Below are 25,339 nucleotides of genomic sequence, written 5' to 3'. Positions count from 1 at the left end.
TGTATAGAAGTGAGTGTGCATATATGTGTGTGAGCGAGCATTAGTGAGTAAGTGTGTGAGTGTGGGCTGTTGTGGGAGCGAGTATGCATTTGTGCAGGTGTATGTGTGTATGGGTATGTATGTATGCATGTGTGTGTACAAGTGTGCGTGAATGTGCATGTATGTACATGTGTGAGAGTGTGTGTGTGTGTGTGTGTGTGTGTGTGTGTGTGTGTGTGAGAGTAACTGTGAGTGTATGTGTGAATGTGTGCGCGTATGGGTGTCTGAGGCTACATCCACACTAGACCGGATAAATCCGTAACCAAAGTTTTTTCTCTTCGTTTTGACCCTCTGTCCACACTGAAACGGCGTTTTCCTCCCCTGAAAACGGAGCTTTTCTAAAACACTTCAGAGTGTGTAAATCTGAAAACGCCGGTTGGGCGTTATAGTGTGTATGGGGTAACCAGCTCATTTTAAAAACGCCGTCATGACGTGCCGGAACAAATGGAGGCGGCAGCGCGGCACTTCATTGTTTTCTTGAACGCAACCTCCAACACCACAACAATATCTGACAATAGATGTGTAACAGCCTAATGTAACATTGTACGGAAATACAAGATAACACTGATGCAGACATGTTTTATACATTTAACAAGGTGCTTTATTAATGTATTGCTTGTGCAAACTTAAATAGATGCAATTGTCACTTTTGCCCAGTAACTCGTTTTATTGCACATGTTAAATAAAGAAAAATAATACACAAAGACATGGCAAAAGTAAAGGCAAACAAATGAGGTAACAGCAAATTTCACTTTTGCCCAGTAACAAGACTTATTGCATTTAGTTGTAGCTGTCGTCCCTTTCATCGGTGAAGAGACTATGGCTGTAGGAAATGTTTCTGGACAAACGTGCACCAAGTCTTTCGTTTGGCAATTTCCTTTTACGTTTTTCTAGTCTGTAACTGGACAAACGCGCACCAAGTATACTGTTTCCTCTTCGCTTGTTTTCTGTAGGTGTGTCCTGTGCATGCCCAGTAGGACGAGATTCGACCAAATATCCATTTTAATGTGGACAGGGGTATTTTCAAAAACGGCTGGTGTGGACGCCTGTCGTTTTTCGCGGAACCGGTGATTTCAAAATTATCCGGTTTCGTGTGGACATAGCCTGAGTGTACAGGTTGGCATGTGAGTGAGAGTGAATGTGTGTGTATGCGTGTGAGTGAGAGAGAGTGAGAGAGAATGAATTTGAGTGTGAGTGAGAGTGCACGAGAGTGTGAGAGAGTGCGAGAGAAAGTGCGTATGTGTATGTGTGAGTATGTAATATAAGATTGTGGGTGAGAGTGAGTGTGAGTGAGTGTGAGAGTGAATGAGTATATTAGTGTGTATCTGTGTATGGGTTGGTGTGTGATTGTGTGTATATGAGTATGTGTCGGTGTATATGTATTTAAGTGTGTGACTGAATGTGTGTGGGTTGATGTGTGAGTGTGAGTGAGTGTAAGCGTGTGAATGAGAGTAAGTGAGAGTGAGGGAAAATGAGAGTGTGTGTACCAGTGTGTAATTGTGAGAGGAGAGTGTGTGAGTGTGTGTGTGGCTATGGGTCTGAGTGTGTATGCGTGTGAGAGTACATGTGTGAGTGTGCGTGGGTTGGTGTGTGCATGCCTATATGTGTGCATATACGTGTGTGTGTGCATGTGGTGTGTGCACATGCGTGTGTGTATGTGAGAGTGTGTGTATATATGCGTGTGTGTGTGTGTGTGGGTGCATGCTTATGTGTCTATGTGTTTGTGTGGGTGTATATTTGTGGGTTTCTGTGGGAGTCCGTGTGTGTGTGTGTTTAGAAAAATCAGATTGGTTCTGAATCACAAGAGAAGGAATTTGTAGAACGTCTGCGAGTCAGCTTTTTAGTGCAGTTTGTAGTTGAGCATACTAGGGGAAAGGCAGTTCTGGATTGCGTGTTGTTTAATGAACCAGAGTTGATTGTGGAGCTCAAGGTAAAAAACTCCTTAGAAGGGAGTGATCATAATATGATAGCATTCATCCTACAGTTTGAGATTGAGAAGCTAAAGTTAGTTGTAGCAGTTTTACAGTGGAGTAAAGGGAAATACAGAGGCATGAAAGAGAAGCTGCAAAATTAATTGAAAGGGGACCATCATGAAGTTGAGAAGGCAGGAGAATTAAGTTGAGATGGATAATAATCCGCCATGATGAAAATGACAGAGCAAATATGATGGGCTGAATAGCTAAATTCTGCTCTTATATCTTATCTTCTTATAGATCCCTGCCCATTGTATTGATAACTATAAGAAATACTGGCTGAAATGACCCAGTCAGGCCTGTCCGATCCTTAACTTTTCTCTCCATTCGAACCACCTTCTCCTGTCCTACTGCCTGGATGCAAACAGTGGAATAGTAATTACATTACAGGACTAGACAGCAAGAAGTCTGTACTCATAATCTAATGACATGAATAATTTCACTCCTGCCATGTAAATTAAGCTAATTAAACAATGGAAAACTAGCCCCATTAATATTAACCATGAAGCTATTGAACTGTAATGAAGACCCAACATATAATCTCAAATTCAATACTGCTCCAGGGAAAAACGTGGCAAAGAAGGGCTTCATAAGACACTGCCTTTTGATTTCTCTTTCCACCTGAGAGGATAGATGGGCCTAATTTTAAAGTTCCATTTAAAGAAACATACACTAAGAGGCCACTTTGATAGCTGCAGAGTGGAAAATGCAGTGGTCTTCTTCTGCTGTAGCCCATCCACTTCAAGGATCAACACGTTGTGCCTTCAGAGATGCTTCTCTGCAATCCACTGTGGTAACACAGGTCATTTGAGTTACCATCGTCTTCCTGTCAGCTTGAACCAGTCTGGCCATTCTCCCCTGACCTCTCTTATTGACGAGGTATTTTTATCCACAGAACTGCCACTTGCCAGATTTTTATTTGTTTTTGGCACCATTCTCTGTAAACTCTAGAGACTGCTGTGCATGAAAATCCCAGGAGGTCATCAGTTTCTGAGATACTCAAACCACCCCATGTGACACCAATAATCATTCCGAGGTCACTTAGATCACACTTCTTCCCCATTCTGATGTTTTGTCTGAACAATGACCAAACTCTTTGACCATGTCTGCATGCTTGTATGCATTAAGTTGCTGCCACATGATTGGCTGATTAAATATTTGCATTAATGAGCAGGTGCACCTAATAAAGTGGTCACTGAGTAGACTTTCCAACGGTTGTTGATCTGTTAATAAAAGGCCTACAAATTACTATCTTCTCGCAGCTACCATCAGGCAGGAAGTACAGAAGCCTGTTGTCCCACACCACCAGGTTCAAGAAAAGCTGCTTCCCATCAACCATTTGGCTTTTTAACCTACTGGCACAACCCCAAATACTACGTCGCTATAGCATCACAATATTGACCACTTTGAACTACAACGGATTTGTTTCTGTTTTTTCTAATTATGTTATTTCTGGTATAATTTTGTGTAATTTATATTTAGTTTGATTTTCTTCTGAATGTTGTCTGCAATGCTACTTGTGCACAGAACAATAAAATCTTGGGTCTTGACTTTAACTTTAATAGGAGAGCTGGTCACCAGTCTCACTGCTGAAACCTGCTTCATGTTATCACAGAAAGATGAAGGCCATGTGACCTCTTCACAAATGTCACTTAGACAAGGAAATCTCCAAGGTAAATTCAAGCCGGCTTTGTCCACCGACCTCCAGGAGGATCACAACCGTGTCGTGGTTTGGAGGCTTGCGTGCCTCAATGACCCAGAGAGCTATGTTGGCTGGAGTCAGGGCTTTGTGCTTTGGCTATTGGTTGGGTCACCCATGCCAAACAGGTCAATAGGTGGAGGACAGACTAAGAGTGGTCTACTGGTCCTCCAGGTTTGGGGTGGGGGTGGTGTTCAGCTCAGGGCTAACAACCTTGACTGGTAAAACAAAATTGTCATGGAAACAGCAATGAAGACTCCTACATCAGAGTGTGATGGTATTCCTGAGTCTCCTCCCCAGACTTGCATGACTGACATTGATGAAAATGGAGAGGAAGCTACTGACATAATGCAGGAAACCCTGAAGGCCATCACAGTTGGAGGACCTTCGTTGCTGCCCTAAGAGCCAGCGGCATAACAGGCAGTAAGTAATTAGATTTTCCACTGAAATTAGGTGAGACTACAACTAGAGGTCATAAGTTAATAAGGAAAGATAAAATATTTATGGGGAACTACTTCACACAGAGGATGGTGTGAGTGAGGAATAAGCTGCCAGTAGATGTAATGGATTCATGTTTGATTTCAACATTTAAGAGAAGTTTGGTTAAGTACATGGATGGGAGGGGTATGGAGGGGTATGGGGGGCTATGGTCCAGGTGCAGGCCGATGGGACAAGGCAGAATAACAGTTCAGCCTAGACTAGATGGGCCAAATGTCATGTGTCTGTGCAATAGTGTTCTATGGCTACATGACTCTATGTGCACATCTTATCCAAGTGGTCTATATGCGACTCTGAAGTCCCCAGTGTGGTTGCCTCTGAAATATCACACAGAGATTCTCAATGCAGGAGGAGTTAGGGATAGATGATAGATGCTGGCCTTGGCATCTCTGATCAAAGTTCAAAGTTAATAGATATCAAAGGGCATGTATGTCACCATACACATCCCTGAGATTAGGTTTCTTGCAGGTATACACAGTAAATCCAAGAAACACAACAGAATTAATCCCAACAGGATGGACAAACAAGCAATATGCAAAGGGCAGCAAACAGTTCAACTACAAAAGAGAGAAAATAATAACAACAAATAAATAAGAAATAAATATTGAGAACATGAGATGAGGAGTCCTTGAAAGTGAGCCCATACGTTGTGGGAACCGTTCCGTGTTGGGGCGAGTGAAGTTAAGTGAAGTTAATCCTTCTGGTTCAAGAGCCTAGTGATTGAGGGCACTAGCTGTTCATGAACCTGGAATCCTGAGGCTACTGTACCTTCCAACTAATGGCAGCAGTGAGAAGACAGCATGTCCTGGATGGTGTGGGGGGGGAATCACTTGATGATGGATGCTGTTTTCCTGTGACAGCAGCAGCAGATGACATCTCATAGAACAAGATAATAATTGTCTTTTCCTTCCAACTGATCCAACGGTGTCACTGTTACTGCCTTGACCTCTGACCCGGATCAGAATCAGGTTTATTGTCATTGACATGCATCATGAAATTTGGGGTTTTACAGGAGCAATACATTAAAGAAAAAGCTGTAAGTCAGAAATCTGATGGCAGAGGGGAAGAAGCTGTTCCTAAAATGATGAATGTTCATCTTCAAGTTCCTCATCTGCTCTCTGATGATAGTAGTGAGAAGAAGGCATGTCCCAGATAGTGAGGATCCTTCATGATGGATGCTACTTCTTGAAGATTTCCTCCATGGTGGAGAGGCTGGTGCCCATGATGGAGCTGGCTAAGTTTACAACTGCCTGCAGCTTATTCCGATCCTGTGCATCGGTGCCTCCAAAGCAATCATTGATGCAATCAGTCAGAATGCTCTGCACAGTATATCTGTAGAAATTTGCAAAAGTCTTCAGCAACATACCAAATCTTCTCAGACTCTTGACCCTGCATGGGAACAACAAATCCTCCCCACCTTCTGCTGCTAAATCTCTTATATTTATTTTCATTTATTTAATGGACTGGTATGGAAACACCAACCAGGAAGGGAAAAGCCTCCAAAACATGGTGGATACAGCCCAGCCCATCACAGGCAAAATCCTTCCCGTCAATGAGTATATTTACAAGGGCCCTGCCACAAGAAGGCAGCATACGCCATCAAGAAACCCCCACCATCAAGGGCATACTCTCTTTTCACAACTACCAAAAGGCAGGAGATACAGCAACACGTCCCAGACTGCCAAGTTCTCAAGCAGCTATTATCCTTCAACTATCAGACTCCTGAACTGGCATGGATAATTTCAGTCACCTTGATTCTGAACTGATTCCACAACCTACTGACTCACTTTCAAGAACTGTACAATCAACGTTCCCTCTATTTTTCTTTTGCAGCTGTGCGGATCAACCATTACCCTTAGTAGGAAATTTTTAACACAGCCTGAAAGCCGTGTGGTGCTTCAATAAAACACTATATTAAAGAAAATTCCAGCTGTGCGGCAACAAAGGCAATGTGCACAGGAACATTTCAGTTACTGTGCGTCTGCACATCCGCGTAGCTTAGAGGGAACAGTGTCTACAACTCATCTTCTCAGAATTATATAGTTTTTATTTGCACTATTTGTCTCTTTTAGCACACTGGTTGTCAATCGTTGCTTAATAATACTTTTGATAAATTCCTATAAATGCCTGCAAGAAAATGAATCTCAAAGTAGTATATGGTAACATATAATTTGATAATAACTTTAATTTGACTTTGCTGTTGACGTTTATCACCGCATCCTTACCTCCATCCGCTCAGCTGTCCTATGTTTTGAATGGCATTTGCCTGTTCTTCCTAATGAGAACAGTCCCAATTTTCCTTTTCTGGATATGGAGATACATTTTTAGCTCCTTACCCATCACTGTTGTCTTAGCAACAGTGAATACCAAAAATGTGGTGAAATTCCTAGTGGCTAATGTTTCCTCAACAGTTGCATCATTGTTCCCAGTTTCAAATATGAACAGGATGCAACAACTACTGGTGTTTGCAGCACACATTCTGTGCATTAATGTGGTCCCAGATGCCTCGTGGGAGTGGTTATTAAGTCCATACAGGGCCTAAAATCGCTCACAGTATTCAGATATTTATCACATGTAAATCGAAACATATGGGTGGCAGGGTGGAGATACGTCTCTACCAAAGGAGGTGTAAGGCACTCCTTCCCTCCATTCGCCTGCCGGTCACCCTTGAGCTATGTGTGGCACCTGCTTAGCCCCCATTCAAGGTCATGTGGAGCCATGGGAGCAGGTGGCTGACAGTTGTATGAGCAGATGGTGCATATCATAAGTCCTGGTTACATGATAACTTACGCCAGGCAGAAAATCGCTAAAGAGTATTGATCGTGGCTGGGGTCTCCCATCTTGGAAAGACACTGTCCAGAAGAAAGCAATGGCAAACCACTTCTATAGAAAACATTGCCAAGAACAATCATGGTCATGGGACCATGATCGCCTACATCATATGACACAGCACATAATTATGATGATGATATCGAAACACACAGTGAAACGTACTGTTTGCCTTAACAGCCAACACACCCAACGACGTACCGAGGGCAGAAATTATTGATGGACATCAGCAACACTTGATAAACCCATGTCCATCTGCATCCATGTGTAAGTGCATTTCAGAAACTGATTCAGATTAATTTATTTACCATACATATATTGGAGCACACAGTGAAATGCATCGTTTGTGTTGACAGCCAACACATCCAAGGACGTGCTGGGGGCAGCCAGCAAGTTTAGCCAAAGGGTAGGACTTCATTGCCTGGAACATAGAAGACTGAGGGGAGGTTTGATAGGGGTATACGAAATGATGAGGAGTATAGATAGGGTAAATGCAAGCAGATTTTTCCACTGAGGTTGGGTGGGATTACGACCAAAGGTCATGGCTTAAGGGTGAAAGGTGAAAAGTTTAAGGGGAAACTACTTCACTCAGAGGGTCACGAGAGTGTGGAAAGAGCTGCCAGGTCAAGTGGTGCATGCGAGCTCGATTTCAACATCGATGAGAAGTTTGGATAGGTACATGGACGATAGGGATATGGAGGGCTAAGGTACCGGTGCAGGTCGATGGGAGTGGGCAGTTTAATGGCTTGGCAAGGTCTAGATGGGCTGAAGGGCCTGTTTCTGCACTGTACTTTTCTATGACTCTATCCAACACCAACACAGCATGCCTACAATGTTCAGCAGTATAAGCAGCAGCAACAACAACAAAACAAGCCCAGTTCCAACCTTCCCCAAACCCACCCTCTCTCACACACACAGATAGTCTCCCAACCCCATGGCAAACCATCTCCAGGCCTCCAGCCTGCAGTGGTCTCGTGGACTCACAGATATTAGAGTGCATATTCTAAATGTGGTTGAATAGTAATTAAAAATAAATCTTTATTCATATCAGCAGGAAAAGTCCAAACACTACATCAAATGTGGAGTGCTGTTTAAGGAGAGTTAGTTAGGTTGAAGAACATTAGTGAGTAATGCAAGGTTGGTCACTTGTTATCGTAGTTACCCATGATCCTCTGAGTAATCCCCACCGTTATGGTGGCAGTCTAGGTCAGCTGGTGGTGCTACCACCACACAGCTCAAGTGGTTTGATTCTGATCTTGGGAGCTGTCTTTGTGGAGATTTCATATTCTCCCCGTGACCCTGTGGGTTTCACCTAGATGCTCCTGTTTCCTCCTACTTCCCAAAAATATGTGGGGGCTAGGAGATTAATTACCCACTGTAAATTGCCTCTAGTGTGTAGAAATGTTGGAAGAAGCCTGGAACATAGACCATCACAGTGCAGTACAGGCCTCTTGGCCCACAATCTTTAAACCTACTCTAAGGTCAATCTGACCCTTCCCTCCCATTTTGCCTTCCATTTCTCTATCATGTTTTCCAAAGTATTACAGAGAAAGTTACAGGGAAGGATGAGCATGGATCAACATCTGGAGTTATGACATTGTAGCCATGAGTGAGACTTGGTTGCAGGAGTGCAGGACTGTTAGCTCAGCATTACGTTGTTTTAGATGTGACAGAGGGGGAGGGATTAAAGTAGGAGGAGTGGCATTACTAGTCAGGAAACACGTCACAGCCGTGCTCCGCCAGGACAGACTGGAGAACTTGACTAGTGAGGTGTTATGGGTGGAACTGAGAAACAAGAAAGGTATGACCACATCAATGAGGCTATATTACAGACATCCAACAGTCCTTGGGATTTAGAGGAACAAATTAGTAAAGGGATTGCAGACTGTTGCAAGAAACATAAGATTGTTATAGCAGGTGATTTTAACTTTCCACATGTTGACCGGGAATCCTATTCTGTAAAAGGACAAGATAGGACAGGGTTTTTCAAGTGCGTAAAGTTTTCTTTCTTAAGTATGTAGAGGACAAATAAGAGAGCATGTGATACTGGATCTGCTATTAGGGAATAAGACAGGGGAGCTGGCTGAAGTTGTAGGGGAACATTTTGAATCCAATAACCACAATGCTATTAGTTTTAAAGTAAATATGCAAAAAGATAGGTCTGGTCCGTGGGTTGAAATTCTAAATTGGAGTTTGGCCAATTTTGATAGTGTCAGATATAACAAATGTGGATTGGGACAAGCTTCTTTTCTGGCAAAGGTGTACTTGGAAAGTGGGAGGCCTTCAAAAACGGAATTTTTAAAGTGCCTGTCAGAATGAGAGGTAAAGGTAACAAGTGTGGAGAACTTTGGTTTTCAAGAGATATTGAGCCCTGGCTAAGAGAGAAAAGGAGGTGCAAAGCAGGTACAGGCAAATAGGAACAAATCACGTGCTTGTGGAGTACAAGAAATGCAACAGAACACTCAGGAAGGCTAAAAGAAGGAATGAACCTGCTTTAGCAGATGTGAAGGAGAATCCTAGGGTATTCTGAAGATATGTTGAGAGCAGAAGGATTTCAAGGGACAAAATTGGTCCTCTGGAAAACCAGAATGATAATCTATATGTGGAACCAAAACAGATGAGGGAGATCTTAAATGAATTCTTTGCTCCTGTATTTACTCAGGAGATGGATGCAGAGTCTATAGAAGTGAGGCAAAGTGGCATCAACTTCATGGACCCCGTGCAGATTGCAGAGCAGGAGGTGTTTGCTACCCTGAAGCAAATCAGGGTGGATAAATCCCCAGAGCCTGACAAGGTGTTCCCTCGGTCCCTACAGGTGGCAAGAGCAGAAATTGCTGGGGCCTTAGCTGAGATACATAAAACATCCTTAGCGCCAGGATGAGGAACCGGAGGATTGGAGGATAGCCAATGTTGTTTCACTATTTTGAAAGGGCTCTAAGCGTGAACCAGGAAAGTATAGGCTGGTGAGTCTGATATCAGTTGTAGGAAAGTTATTGGAAGGTATCCTAAGGGACCGGATATATAGTATAAGTATTTGGAAAGACTTGGACTGCTTAAGGATAGTCAGCATGGCTTCATGCATGGCAGGTCATGTCTAACCAAACTTACAGAGTTTTTTCAGGAGGTTACCAAGAATGGGAATGAAGGTAAGGCAACGGATATTGACTACATGAATTTTAGTAAGGATTTTGACAAGGCCCCACATGAAGACCATAAGACCATAAGACATAGGAGCAGAATTAGGCCATCTGGCCCATCGAGTCTGATCTGCCATTCAGTCATGGCTGATCCTTTTTTCTATCTCCTCCTCATCCTCAGTTCACGGCCTTCTCCCTGTGACCTTTGATGCCATGTCCATTCAAGAACCTATTAATCTCTGCCTTAAATACACCCAACGACCTGGCCTCCACAGCTGCATGTGGCAACAAATTCCCCAAATTCCCCACCCTTTGGCTAAAGAAATTTCTCTGTATCTCTGTTATGAAAGGGTGTCCCTCTATCCTGAGGCTGTGCCCTCTTGTCCTTGACTCTCCCACCATAGGAAACATCCTTTCCACATCTACTCTGTCTAGGTCTTTCAATATTCGAAAGGTTTCAATGAAATCCCCCCTCATCCTTCTGAATTCCAGCGAGTACAGACCCAAAGCCATTAAACATTCCTCGTATGATAACCCTTTCATTCCTGGAATCATCCTTGTGAACCTCCTCTGGACCCTCTCTAATGCCAGCTCATCTTTTCTGAGATGAGGGGTCCAAAACTGGTCATAATACTCAAGGTGAGGCCTCACCAGTGCCTTATAAAGTCTCAGCATCACATCCCTGCTCTTGTACACTAGATCTCTTGAAATGAATGCTAACATGGCATTTGCCTTTTTCACCACCAACTCAACCTGTAAGTTAACCTTCAGGGTCTTCTGCACAAGGGCTCTCAAGTCCCTTTGCATCTCAGATTTTTGGATTTTCTCCCCATCTAGAAAATAATCCACACATTTATTTTTACTACCAAGGTGCATAACCATGCATTTTCCAATATTGTATTTTATTTGCCACTTTCTTGCTCATTCTCCCAACCTGTCTGAGTCCTTTTGCATGCTATCTATTGCCTTAACACTACCTGCCCCTCCACCAGTCTTCATATCATCTGCAAACTTTTGAACAAAACCATCTATTCCATCATCTAAATCATTTACATACAGCATGTAAAGAAGTGGTCCCAACACCGACCCCTGCAGAATATCATTAGTCACTGGAAACCAACAAGAAAAGGATGCTTTTATTCCCACTCGCTGCCTCCTACCAATCAGCCAATGCTCTAACCATGTGAGCAACTGTACTGTAATACCATGGGCTCTTAACTTGGTAAGCAGCCTCATGTGTGGCACCTTGTCAAAAGCCTTCTGAAAGTCCAAATATACAACATCCATTCCATCCCCTTTATCTATCCTACTTGTAATCTCTTCAAAGAATTCCAACAAGTTCGTCAGGCAGGATTTTCCCTGGAGGAAACCATGCTGACTTTGTACTATCTTGTCCTGTGTCACCAAGTACTCCATCACCTCATCCTTAACAATTGACTCTAACATCTTCCCAACCACTCAGGTCAGGCTAACTGGTCTATAATTTCCTTTCTGCTGCCTTCTTCCTTTCTTAAAGAGTGGAGTAATATGTGCAATTTTCCAGTCCTCTGGCATCATACCAGAGTCCAATGACTTTTGAAAGATAATTTCTAATGCTACCACATTCTCTAATACTCCTCTTTCAGAACCCTGGGGTGCAGCTCATCTGGTCCGGGTGACTTATGTTCCTTTAGGTCGTCCAGCTTTTTGAGCACCTTCTGTCTTGTAATAGTAACCGTACCCACTTCTCTTCCTTCACACACTACAACATCAGGCATACTGCTCATATCTTCCACAATGAAGGCTGATGCAAAATACTCATTTAGTTCATCAGCCATCTCCTTGTCCCCCATTATTATTTTCATGCCTCATTATCTAGTGGTCCTATATCCACTCTCATTTCTCTTTTATTTTTAACATACCTGAAAAAGCTTTAATTATCCACTCTGATATCATTTGCTAACTTGCTTTCATATTTCATCTTTTCCCTTCTAATGATTTTTTTAGTTGCTCTCTGTAGGTTTTTAAAAACGTTTCAATCCTCTATCTTCCCACTAATTTTTGCTTTGTTGTATGCCCTTTCTTTTGCTTTTACAATAGCTCTGACTTCCCTTGTCAGCCACAGTTGTATTATTTTACCATTTCAGTATTTCTTCATTTTTGGAATACACATGTCCTGCACCGTCCTCATTTTTCCCAGAAACGCACACCATTGCTGCTCTGCTGACATCCCTGCCAGCAGCTCCTTCCAGTTTACTTTGGCCAACTCCTCTCTCCTATAATTTCCTTTACTCCACTGAAATACTGCTATGTCAGGCTTTACTTTCTTCCTATCAAATTTCAAGTTGAACACACTTATATTGTGATCACTGGTTCCTAAGGGTTCTTTTACCTCAAGTTCCCTGATCGCCTCCGGTTCATTACATAGCACTCAATCCAGTATAGCTGATCCCCTTGTAGGCTCAATGACAAACTGCATCCCTAATGATTTGATACTCAGACTGTTGGCTGCAACTTAGTCCCGTCACCGGCCTGCCCTACCTGAAACTGACTGCACGCTATCTTCACTTTTTTACCATCAGTCCTTTCCTGAGTTGCTTCACTTCAGTTCTCACCCCTGCCAAGTTAGCTTAAACCCTCCCCAACAGCTCTAACAAACCTGCCCTTGAGAATATTGGTCCCCCTCTGGTTCAGGTACAACCCGTCACTTTTGAATAGGTCATACCTTCCTCAGAAGAGATCCCAATGATCCAAGAACCTGAAGTCCTGACCCCTGCACCAGCTTCTCAGCCATGTGTTTATTTGCCAGGTGATCCGGTTTCTACCCTCACTGGCACGTGGCACAGGCAGCAATCCAGAAATTACTACCCAGGAGGTCCTGCTTCTCAGCTTTCTACCTAGCTCTCTAAATACTCCTTTCAGGACCTCATTGCTTTCCCTTCCTATGTCATTGGTACCAATATGTACCAAGACATCTGGCTGTTCCCACTCCCTCTCCAAAATGTTGTGGACGTGATCTGAGACATCCCTGACCCTGGCACCTGGGAGGCAACATACTATCCAGGTGTCCTGTTCACATCCACAGAATCTCCTGTCTGTTCCCCTCACTGTCAAGCCCCTTATCACTACCGCTCGCTTCTCTCTCTTTCCCTTCTGCACCACGGACCCATGCTCAGTGCCTGTAACCCAGTCATCGTGGTATTCTCCCGGGAGGTCATCCCCCACAAAATTATCCAAAGCGGTATACTTGTTTTCAAGGGGAGTGGCCACAGGGGTGCTCTGTTCTAACTGCCTATTTCTGTTTCTCCTGATGGTCACCCAGCTACTCGCCTCCTGCAAATTTGGGGTGACTACTTCCCTGTAACTTTGATCAATTATCTCTTCAGTCTCCCGTACAAGCCAAAGGTCACCCAATTGCTGCTCTAGATCCCTAACACGGTCTTCAAGGAGCTGCAGCCGGATGAAATTCACACAGATGTTGCTCCCTGGGAGACTCTGGGTCTCCGAGTTCTCCAACGTCCAGCATGAAGAGCACACCACAGGCATTTAGATGGTACAGTAAGAGTGGGAGAAGAAAAAGGAAACCTTAACAGACGCTTTACACACAGCCGATGCCTCTTTCTAGCCGAGGCCTAGTTTGAGCCAAAGCCTATCGCTTCTACGCTCGCTATTGGCCTACTCCCGACAATGGCCGTTCCACTTCTGTACTCTTATTTAGCTTGTAGGGCTCTGTTGATGCCGCTGATAGGCCACGTACAATGGACAAAGCTCTCGAAGCTCCCTTTTTAAACAACCGCTGCTGACCTGCGTGAAATCCCTCTTGGTGGAGTTCTGTTGATGCTGCTGATAGGCCACGTACAATGGACAAACACTCTCAAAGCTCCCTTCTTAAATAATTGCTGCCGATCTGCGAGAAATCCCTTTTGGTAGAGTTCTGTTGACATTGCTGATAGGCCATGTGCTCGGTCACAAAGCTTTAGCAACACACACAGCTCTTTTAACCCTATAGTCAAACATTTCTTCCACAGGCTGGGAGGATGGGAAAGTGGCTGGTTTTGCTGTTGTTGTTGCTTCTACTTGTGTTGTGAGTTGTGTGTTCTGCTCAGCATTGCGGGTATGCTACGATGGCACCAGAATCTGTGCACTTTGGGGTGTGTTGGTTGTTATCACAAATTATGCATTTTACTGTACGCTTTGATGTAAGTGTGAAAATAAATCTGAGTCCAAAACAGAATCTTGGGATGATCTGAAAAGATAGCCTCAGCATTCCCCAGAAGCAGAAGACAAGGGTACTACCTGGAAAGGTTAATGGTTCTGACCAGAAACATAGTGTAACATCAGGAGAGACAAAATCAATTCTCTCCATGATGTTGTGGTTCAGTCCATTAAATAAATTAGAATGAAAAGCAAATGCAACGTACACGACGTTCACAGCAGCTCGAGTAATGGAAATTCACCCTCATGGAATTCACAAATCTCTGCCAAGAATTTTGAGATACAGAATAAAAAATCATTGTTTTGAACTTATGTGGGTAAATTAACTAAATAAATACAAAGATGTGAACAAAACAAATAAAAATTGTCAGGTTTTGCCAAGGGTTCACATTATGAGGAATCAAGATACATTTGGTTTTCTAGAAATGCAACCAATCTGTATCACAATGGTGTCCTGTATTAGTAATAGTAACGGTTGTAAAAGCCCTTGAAATTACTAATCCCTGCACTGGAAATGAAGTGTGCGCTCCATACCAAGTATTCCTGCATAGTGGAAGACAAGAAATACATCCCTGGTCAATGTCTGCACATGGCATTGTGGTCAACCTCCCAATTCATCCCCTGTCAATATCTCTGCATAATATTGTGGTGCAACACTGAAATTCATCCCCTGTCAATGGCTGTACATGGCACTGTGGTGCAGCACTGAAATCCATCCCCCATTCATGGTTATCAAGTGTCTCTGAAATTTGTTCTATTGACTTTGTTATAAACGATTTCACAGAACAATGGAGTGCCATCATTATCTGCTCTGATGGGGGCCATAGAGTTCACGTGTGTGATGACCGTTGTCCAAGCTAGATCACACTTGCTTTTAATACATAAGTATACGATCTCCAGAAGTCCCAATCATCTTACTTTTTTCACAAGTCCCTTCAAAGTCCTTACCTTCTGAATAATGGGAAAGCGTCAACAAGCTTACGCAGGAGGCCCCAGCACCGGAACCAAAGACAGTAATTCGCATTGAGTCTCCTCCAAACGCCCCGATATTTTCACTAATCCACCTCAGTGCTTGGATCTGGTCAAGTAACCCATAATTCCCTTTGGCAGCTTGGTCACCTGTGCTTAGAAAGCCTAGGAAGAAAAGCAGAATAATTGATTTAGGCTAAGGATTTTTCAAAGTTAAAGATAAACAATTTATATAGTTTGATTCACCAGCCAGTGGCCATCGTGCAACAGAAGAGTTTCTGGACTCTAAGTGATCAAGTAATCCCTGTGTTCGTAGAATCATGGAATCCTACAGCAAGAAATGGTCCCTTTTGGCCCAGTTGGTCCGTGCGATCATCAAGCCTTTTTACACTAAGCCCGTTTAACTGCTTAGGCTCGTATCCCCAATCAATACACACCAAATGCTGGAGAAACTCAGCAGGTCAGGCAGCTACTATGGAAATGAATAAACAGTTGATGTTTCGGGCCAAGATCTTTCTTCAGGACTGGAAAGGAACTGGGAAAGACACCAGAAAAAAAAAGGTGGATGGAGGGGGAGGAGAATAGCTAGAAGGTGATAGGTGAAGCCAGCAGGATAGGAAAGGTAAAGGCAGGCGAGGAAGGAATCTGATAGGAGAGGAAGAAATCTGATAGGAGAGGAGAGTGGACTATTGGAGAAAGGCAAGAAATAATAATAGTAGCAGCACAGGATAAACAAGCAAGAACAACTTACTAAATAGGTATAGCTATTCCAAACACATATAACATACAGGAATCAGTAAGTGAAAAACACCAGAAAAATGCTGAATTGAAAAAGGAAATTGTAAGACAATGGAATATAAACAGGGTATACATTGTCCCAATAGAAATATCTAGAACTGGTATCATCCCAAATTCACTACACAATAACATTAAACAGTTAGACCTACACAGCAACATCTATGTAAATCCGGAGAAAATCATAATAGACAGATCATGTGAGCTCTGTCTCAGTGGCCGATGTTAGGCTGCCTTTAAAGAGAGCGAACCATTACAAGGCAGAAGGTCCCGATGGAGTACCTGGTAAGGCTCTGAAAACCTGTGCCAGCCAACTGGCGGGACTATTCAAAGACATTTTCAACCTCTCACTGCTACGGGCAGAAATTCAGACTTGTTTAAAAAAGGCAACAATTATATCAGTGCCTAAGAAAAATAATGTGAGCTGCCTTAATGACTATCACCTGGTAGCACTCACATCGACAGTGATGAAATGCTTTGAGAGGTTGGTTATGACTAGACTGAATTCCTGCCTCAGCAAGGACCTGGACCCATTGCAATTTGCATATCGCCACAATAGATCAATGGCAGATGCAATCTCAATGGCTCTTCACACAGCTTTAGACCACCTGGACAACACAAACACCTATGTCAGGATGCTGTTCATTAACTATAGCTCAGCATTTAATACCATCATTCCCACAATCCTGACTGAGAAGTTGCAGAACCTGTCCTGGGCCTCTGTACCTCCCTCTGCAATTGGATCCTCGACTTCCTAACCAGAAGACCACAATCGGTACGGATTGGTGATAACATCTCCTCCTCGCTGACCATCAACACTGGTGCACCTCAGGGGTGGGTGCTTAGCCCACAGCTCTACTCTTTATATACACATGACTGTGGGGCTAGGCATAACTCAAATACCATCTATAAATTTGCTGATGATACAACCATTGTTGATAGAATCTCAGGTGGCGACAAGAGGCCGTACAGGAGCGAGATATGCCAACTAGTGGAGCAGTGTTGCAGTAACAACCTGGCACTCAAAGAGCTGATTGTGGACTTCAGGAAGGGTAAGACAAAAGAACACATACCAATCCTCATAGAGGGATCAGAAATGGCGAGAGTGAGCAGTTTTAAGTTCCTGGGTGTCAAGATCTCTGAGGATCTAACCTGGTCCCAACATATTGATGCAGTTATAAAGAAGGCAAGACAGAGGCTATACTTCATTAGGAGTTGGAACAGATTTGGTTTGTCAACAAATACACATAAAAACTTCTATAGATGTACCATGGAAAGCATTCTGACAGGTTGCATCACTGTCTGGTATGGGGGGGGGGGGGTGGGGGACTACTGCACAGGACCGAAAGAAGCTACAGAAGGTTGTAAATCTAGACAGCTCCATCTTTGGTACTAGCCTACAAAGTATGCAGGACATCTTCAAGGAACGGTGTCTCAGAAAGGCAGCGTCTATTATTAAGGACCTCCAGCACCCAGGGCATGCACTTTTCTTACTGTTACCATCAGGTAGGAGGTACAGAAGCCTGAAGACACACACTCAGCGATTCAGGAACAGCTTCTTCCCCTCTGCCATCCGATTCCTAAATGGACATTGAACCTTTGGACACTACATCACTTTTTTAATATAAATTATTTCTGTTTTTGCAGGATTTTTAATCTATTATATATATATATATATATATATATATATAGTAATTTATTTATTTATTTATTATTATTATTTTATTTTGTTTTTTTCTTCTATATTATGCATTGCATTGAACTGCTGCTGCTAAGTTAACAAACTCTACGCCAATGCCGGTGATAATAAACCTGATTCTGATTCTGATATTAAGCACCTCTAGAATAGTGCAAATGTTCCTCGCAATTGAGAAATGAGTGTGCTTGGCTAAGCCCCTACCTCAGGTTTTACCAGCTTGTGCTGATAAAAAAAATTTTAAAACAATAACAGTATATTAATAATGAATATTAGGTGTATTTATCATACGTACATGAAAATATCCAAACATACATTGAAACGTGTCATTTTGCTCAATAATCAACATAGTCCGAGGACGATCTGAGGGAAGCCTAAAAGTGTTGCCACTCTTCTGGTGCCAAAATAGAAACTCTAAGTATTAACTCTAACCTGTAAGTCTTTAGAATGTGGGAGGAAACCCGAGCACCTGAAAGAAGCCCATATGGACACAGGGAGAAAGAACAAACTCCTTACAGACAGTGATGGGATTCGAACCCTGGTAGCTATCAGTGATCGCAGGTGCAGTAACTGCTGTGCTATTGTGTCATCTCATAATTAATCAGAATCAGAATCACTTTATTGCCAGCATGTGAAACATACTAGAACCGATTGTGTACATCCCTTCTCTACTATTAGGTACACTTGTACACTTGCTTGTTACTGCAAGTAGCTTATCAGCCAATCATATGGCAGCAACTCAATGCATAAAGGCATGCAGACACGGTCAAGAGGTTCAGTTGTTGTTCAGACCAAACATCAGAGTGGGGAAAAAATGGGATCTAAGTGACTTGGACAATGAAAATGAATATTTGTGCCAGACGGGATTGTTTGAGTATCTCGGAAACTGGGACTTCCACACACAACATTTTCTAGAATTCACAGAGGATGGTGTGAAAAACAAAAAAAAATCTAGTGAGTGGCAGTTTTGCAGGCAAAAATGCCTTGTTGATGAGAGAGGTCAGAGGAGAATGGCCAGACTGCTTCAAGCTGACAGAAAGGCGACAGTAACTCAAATACAACATGTTACGACAGTGGTGTGCAGAAGAGCATCTCTGAATACACAACACGTGGAACCTTGAAGTGGATGTGCTATAGCAGCAGAAGACCATGGACATATACTTAGTGGCCACTTTATTAGGCACAAGAGGAATCCAATGAAGTGCCCCCTGAGTATATCTAAGTTTCCATCACTGGGGAAATTCGTGGCAGACGGCGAGGTGGAAATGCTGAAATTGATTTATTATTGTCACTTGTTCCGAGGTACGGTTTGGGACATTGCTTTGAATGTTATCCATACAGATCATTTCCAATTCCTCCCCATACCACTTCTTTCTTTTTCCAGTCACCATTCTGACTCCCCTCTTACCCCATGTCTTCTCACCTACCCATCACTTTCCTCTGGTGCCCCTCTGCTTTCCTTTCTCCCATGGACCACTCTGCACCCCTATCAGGTGCCTTCCTCTCCAGCCCTTTATCTTTTCCACCTATCACCCCCCAAGCTTCTCACTTCAACCCCCTCCCTGCACAGATCCACCTTCCCCTTCAGCTGATTTCACCTATCACCTGCTGGCTTATGGTCTTCTTCTTCTTCTTGTTCTTCTTCTTCTTCTGGCCTCTTACCCCTTCCTTTAAGCTGTGATGAAGTGTCTAGGCCCAAAACATTGACTGTTCATTCCTCTCCATAGATGCTGCCTGACCCTCTAAGTTCCTCCAGCATTTTGTGTGTGTTACTCTAGATCATTTCAAAACATCAGTACACCAGTACTAGAAGAAAAACAATAACAGAATGTAGAATACTGTGTTACAGTTGCAGAGAAAGTGCAAAGCAGGTAAATAACATGTTTGGGGCATGGCGAAGAAGATTGTGAGGTCAAGAGCCCATCTCATCAGACAGGGAGACCATCCCTGCTTGTATCAGCAGGATAGAAACAATCTTTGAGCCTAGTGGTGCATTCTTCCAAGCCTTTAAATCTTCTGTTTATGGGAGGAGGTAGAAGGCAGGTTTCGTGGTGTTTCTTTGTTTTATAGCTGCCGGCAGGAAGACAAACCTCAGGGTTGTATACTGCATATGGACTTTGATAATAAATGTACTTTGAATCTTTGAATTTTTAAAAATTTATTTAGAGATATAGCCCAACAAGCTGTACTATCCACCTATTTAACCCTAGCCTAATCACAGGACAATTTATAATGATCAATTAACCTACTAACTGGTACATCTTTGGACTATGGGAGGAAACTGGAACACCCAGAGTAAACCCATGTGCTCATGGGAAGAACGTTCAAACTTCTTACAGAGGACTCTTGGAACCCCATTATCTGGGGTAGGAGAAACAAGAAGTTTTTGAAATTGAGGCTTAACAGAAGCAAGGTAAGTGGAGACAGATGTTGCAAAGACCTCAGACAAAGTCAGGAATCAAAAGGTTGTGCATGGTGCAACTAATGTCCTGAGCTGCATATATTTCAATGTAAGCTCAAGCTCGATTTCAAAGCTTAAGAGAATAAGAGAAGTTTCGATAGGTACAGGGTTGTTAGGAGTATGGAGGGCTGTGGCCCCAGTGCCGGTCGATGGGAGAAGGCAGTTTAAATGCTTTGGCATGGACTTGATGGGCCAAAGGACCTGTTTCTGTGCTGTACTTTTCTATGACTCTATGACTCTAAAAGCCACTGGGAAAGGATAGGTAAATGAAAGGAAATGCAAGCTGATGCTCAAGCTCCGTCTCCCTGGTGCCCTGTGCTGCACTTGGTGCTAGACGTAAATTAATTCCAATGTAGTTTAGTTTTGAAGGAAGCACAGAATATATTTTCCATGGAAGGCACAGCAATAAATCAACATTGAGATGCAAAAGGAAAACCAGGTCATCTGTCACTCATCTGCAGGCATTTAGCTTTTGATGCCTGTACACTTCAAAGCTCTGGGGTGGAAAGATAGATGATGGTTGGTCTTGGTTTCTGATTAAAGTTATCACTGCCCACTGGCACTGAAGGCTCAGGAGTATGGATTCAAAGGCAGAGCTGTTGTAGGCTCGTGAAGTGTTTGCTGATGAGATCAAAGGCAGGAGAGGCTCTCCAATAGCCATTCCTTCAGCATGGCCTCCATTCCCAATGAGGTGCCTTGGCCACTCTGACACTCCACAGTGTTGCGTCTACAGCAACAAGGACAAGTTGGGATGGCTGAAACAGAGGACCACTGTATCATTGATGTATTTACTGAAATCTGTTGCCCTCTGGCAGCAGTACAATGCAAGACATAAAAAAAATACTATAAGTTACAACAGAAATTAATAAATTGTGCAAAAGAGGAGTAGTGAGGTAGTCCAAATCAAGGGACACCACTGCAGAATAAGGGACAATGCAAACTAGATAAGAAGGTTTTGGGCATGCTGGCCCTCATTAGTTAGGACACTGTGTTGGGATGTTATGTTCCAGCTGTATAAAACTTTGATGAGATTATATTTAGAATATTGTATTCAGTTTTGATCATGTTGCTATAGGAACGATGACACGACTTTAAGATGGAAAGGGTACAGAGGACAGCTACGAGGATGTTACGAAAGGGTACAGAGGACAGCTACAAGGATGTTACCAGGACTCAAGGGGACTGAGCTATAGAGAGAATTTGAGTGGGTTGGGACATTTATTCATTGGAGCATAGGGATATGAATAGAGTCATAGAGACATAGAAAAGTACGGCAAACAAACAGGCCATTCAGTCTATCTAGTCCATGCTGACCCATTTAAACTGCCTATTTCCATTGACCCGCACCAGGACCATAGCCATCCATACCCTTCCTATCCAAAATTCTCTTAAATGTTGAAATTGAGCTCACATGTACCACTTGTACTGGCAGCTCATTCCACACTCTCACAACCCTCTAAGTGAAGATGTTCCCTTTAAACTTTTCATCTTCCACCCAAAACCCATGAGCTTTAGTTCTGATCTCACCCAACCTCAGTGAACAGAAGCCTGCTTACATTTACCCCATCTACACCCCTCAAAATTTTGTTATCAAATCTCCTCTCAATCTTCTATATTTCAAGAAATAAAATCCCACACTATTCAATCTTTCCATATAACTCAGGTCCTCCAGTCCTGGCAACATCCTTGTAAATTTTCTCTGTAAATTTGTAAATGATGACATTACATACTGTAGGTAGCTAAAATCAGAAGAGGTATGCAGCAGATAGGGTGAAATGAGTACAGATGTGTTCCCTGGGTTGGGGAGTCAAGAGCTAGAAGACATGGGTTTAGTGTGAGAAGAGAAAGATTTGGTTGAAAATTGAGGGTTACCTTTTTCATCCAGAGGGTGGTGCATATTTAGAGAGGTTGAGTCAGGTATATTTAAAGCATTTAAAAGACACTTGGGCAGGTACATCGATAGGAAAGGTTTAGATCAGGGATTCCCAACCTTTTTTATGTCATGGACCACTACAATTAAGCAAAGGGTCCAGGGGCCCCCAGTTTGGGAACCCCTGGTTTAGAGCCATATGGGTCAAATGCTAGAGAATAGGACCAGCTTAGCTGGGCATCTTGGCTGGCCTGGACCAGTTGAAATTTTAAGACCATAAGAGGAGCAATTGGTCCGGCCCAACATCTGGCCACGGATTCTCCATGTCCATTGCTGGCCAGCGAAAGCAGAGCAGAGGTCTAGACTGTGGCCTGACTTCGAATTCCTACACATCCCTGTGGTTAAACCCTATTCTGACCCCTAACTCACCCTTCTGTCCACAAAACCATCCCTATGAACCTTAGTTGCCTTTTAGGTTTTTTAAGCCAGCTCCCTGCCGTACGCACAAGGACAGCAGGTATTGGCACAATGCCCAGATCCTGCAAATGAATATTACACACTGTACCACATGGCATCTTGAGGACTTCAATCCAGCTTTCCTTTACAATAGAAGCAATGGGAACAAAAACAGTTTCAATAAAAGTCAGTAGGAAATCAGGGAGTATGTATGAGGATGCTTCAGGAGAGGGAGCCTGCTCTTGGTTTCCTAGTTTGGACCTCCACCCTCAAAGACAGAACTTAAACCTTCCCTTCCCATTGTTGTCCCAAGTGCTGAACACTCAAACATCAACAGTCACAGTTTAACAATCTACAAAAGAAACTACGTGGGGGAGAACATAAAGACTAACTAGCTTAGCAGCATTTGAAATGATCTGCTAGAAACAGTCATTGAGGCAGGCACATTGATGGACTGTCACGGCAGTGTAGCAATTAGCGCCAACAATCAGAATATCGGGTTTCAATTCCCACCACTGTCTGTAAGGAGTTTGCACATTCTCCCTGGGACTGTGCAGGTTTCTTCTCGTTGATCCAGCTTCCTCCCACATTTCAAAGATGTGTGGGTTAGGGTTAGTAAGTTGCGGGCATGTCATGGGGGAGCAAACTCCATCATGAATGTTCCCAAGCCGGGCTGCAAAAGGAGAAGGGTTGGGCATGGGGCTAGCAACGCCATCCCATAAAAACCCAGAGATACAGCAATGCCCTCAGAAGCTCCAAAGGCCTCATCCTTGGGACAGGAAGGGTCTAAAATGATGGGCTGCACCTGGGGACAACATGAAAGACTGGCCCAGAACAGAGGACCCAGATGAGCTGCTGTTGGCGGCTTACACATAGTGGGGATGATGGGCATAAGTAAGTAAGTAAGTATATATGTTTGTGCTGCAAATGTGTCAACCCTTGCAGCCTGCACTCCGGCACCTCGGACTGTGCGTTGATCGTTGGTGCAAATAAAACATTTCACTGTTTTGATGTTTCAATGCACACACGACAAATAAAGCCAACCATTATTCCCACATTATCATTATCAGCGCCATCATTATGTGCCGTGTCATGTGATCTGGATGATCATGGTCTTTCTATGACCATGATTGTTCTTGGCAAATTTTCCACAGAAGTGGTTTGCCATTGCCTTCTTCTGGGCAGTGTCTTTACAAGACCAGTGGCTCCAGCCATTATCAATACTCTTCAGAGATTGTCTGCCTGGTGTCAGTGGTCGCATAACCAGGACTTGTGATATGCACCAGCTGCTCATATGACCATCCACCACCTGCTCCCATAGCTTCATATGACCCTGATGGGAGAACTAAGCAGGTGCTACAACTTGCCCAAAGGTGACCTGCAGACAAGCAGAAGGAAGGAGCACCTTAAACCTCCTTCGTTGGAGACTTAACTCCACCACCCAGAAAATCTCTCATTAGCCAGGTTAAAAAGCCAAGTATATAAGTGCAGGGATAGGAAAGGTTTAGAAGGTTGTGGGCCAAACATGAGCAGATGGAACTAACTCTACGGGCAACAGAGACGGCATGGATGATTTGGACTGAATGCCCTGTTTCATAAACATAGGAGCAGAATTAGGATCTTTAGCCCATGGAGTCTGGTCGGCTATTCAATCATGGCTGATTTAATATCCCTTTCAACCCCATTGTCATGACTTCTCCTTGTAACCTTTGACACCCTTACTAATCAAGAATCTACCAACATCCACTTTAAATATGCCCAGCAACTTGGCCTTCACAGGTATCTGTGGCAAGGAATTCCACAGATTCAGCTTCAAAGTTCAAAGTAAGTTTATTATCCAAGCACATATATGTCACCATATATAACCGTGAGATTACTTTTCTTGCAGGCATACTTAATAAATTGGTACAATAATAACCAGAACAAAATCAATGAAAGACCGCCCAACTTGACCATTCAACCAGACTGCAGAAGACAACAAACTGTGCAAACAAGAAAAAGAAAGAACAACAATAAACAAATAAGCACTAAATATTGAGAACATGAGATGAAGAGTCCTTGAAAGTGCATCCACTGGTTGTGAGGACATGTTAATGACAGGGCAAGTGAAGTTAAATAAATAAATTAGTTAAATAAATTTCTCCACATCACTGTTCTAAAGGAATGCCTTTGCATTCTGAGTCTATGCCCTCTGGTCCTAGACTCTTCCATTACTGGATACATCCCCTGCTGATCCACTCTAGGCCTGTCTATATTCAAAAGTTTTCAATGAGATCCCACCTCATTCTTCTAAAACTGTTCCAAAGCAATGTTTTTCTATTCTGAGTCAGTGCCCTCTGGACTTAGACTCTTTTATTACTGGAAACATCCTGTCATCTCCACATCTACTCTAGACCTGTCAATACTCAAAAGTATTTAATGAGATCACCGCCCTCCCCCATTCTTTTAAACTCTAGCAAACACAGGCCCAGAACAATCAAATGCTCCTCATGAATTAACTCACACACACAAAATGCTGGTGGAACGCATCATGCCAGACAGCATCCATAGGAAGAAGCACAGTGGACGTTTTGGGCCGAGACCCTTCGTGTGACGTCTCGGCCCGAAACACCGACTGTACCTCTTCCTATAGATGCTGTCTGGCCTGCTGCGTTCTACCAGCATTTTGTGTGTGTTGCTTGAATTTCCAGCATCTGCAGATTTCGTCGTGTTTGCGTTCATGA

General features: G+C 43.2%; 1 protein-coding gene across 4 annotated transcripts in view; it reads right to left on the bottom strand.

The window, feature by feature from the left end:
- The window catches only part of nlgn4xa (neuroligin 4 X-linked a), a 355,804-nt gene that overhangs the window by 51,366 nt on the left and 279,099 nt on the right, over window positions 1-25,339 (bottom strand). For all 4 annotated transcript variants that reach the window (XM_072262636.1, XM_072262632.1, XM_072262633.1 and 1 more), the window contains one exon: window positions 15,318-15,503. In XM_072262636.1, the coding sequence (XP_072118737.1) occupies window positions 15,318-15,503 (186 nt within the window). The remainder of the gene's footprint in view (window positions 1-15,317; window positions 15,504-25,339) is intronic.

This window comes from Mobula birostris, chromosome 7 (genome assembly GCF_030028105.1).
Source record: "Mobula birostris isolate sMobBir1 chromosome 7, sMobBir1.hap1, whole genome shotgun sequence".
Classification (NCBI taxonomy): Eukaryota; Metazoa; Chordata; class Chondrichthyes; order Myliobatiformes; family Myliobatidae; genus Mobula; species Mobula birostris.
Note: the sequence above shows the minus strand (reverse complement) of the source record. Positions and strands in the feature narration are given on the sequence as shown.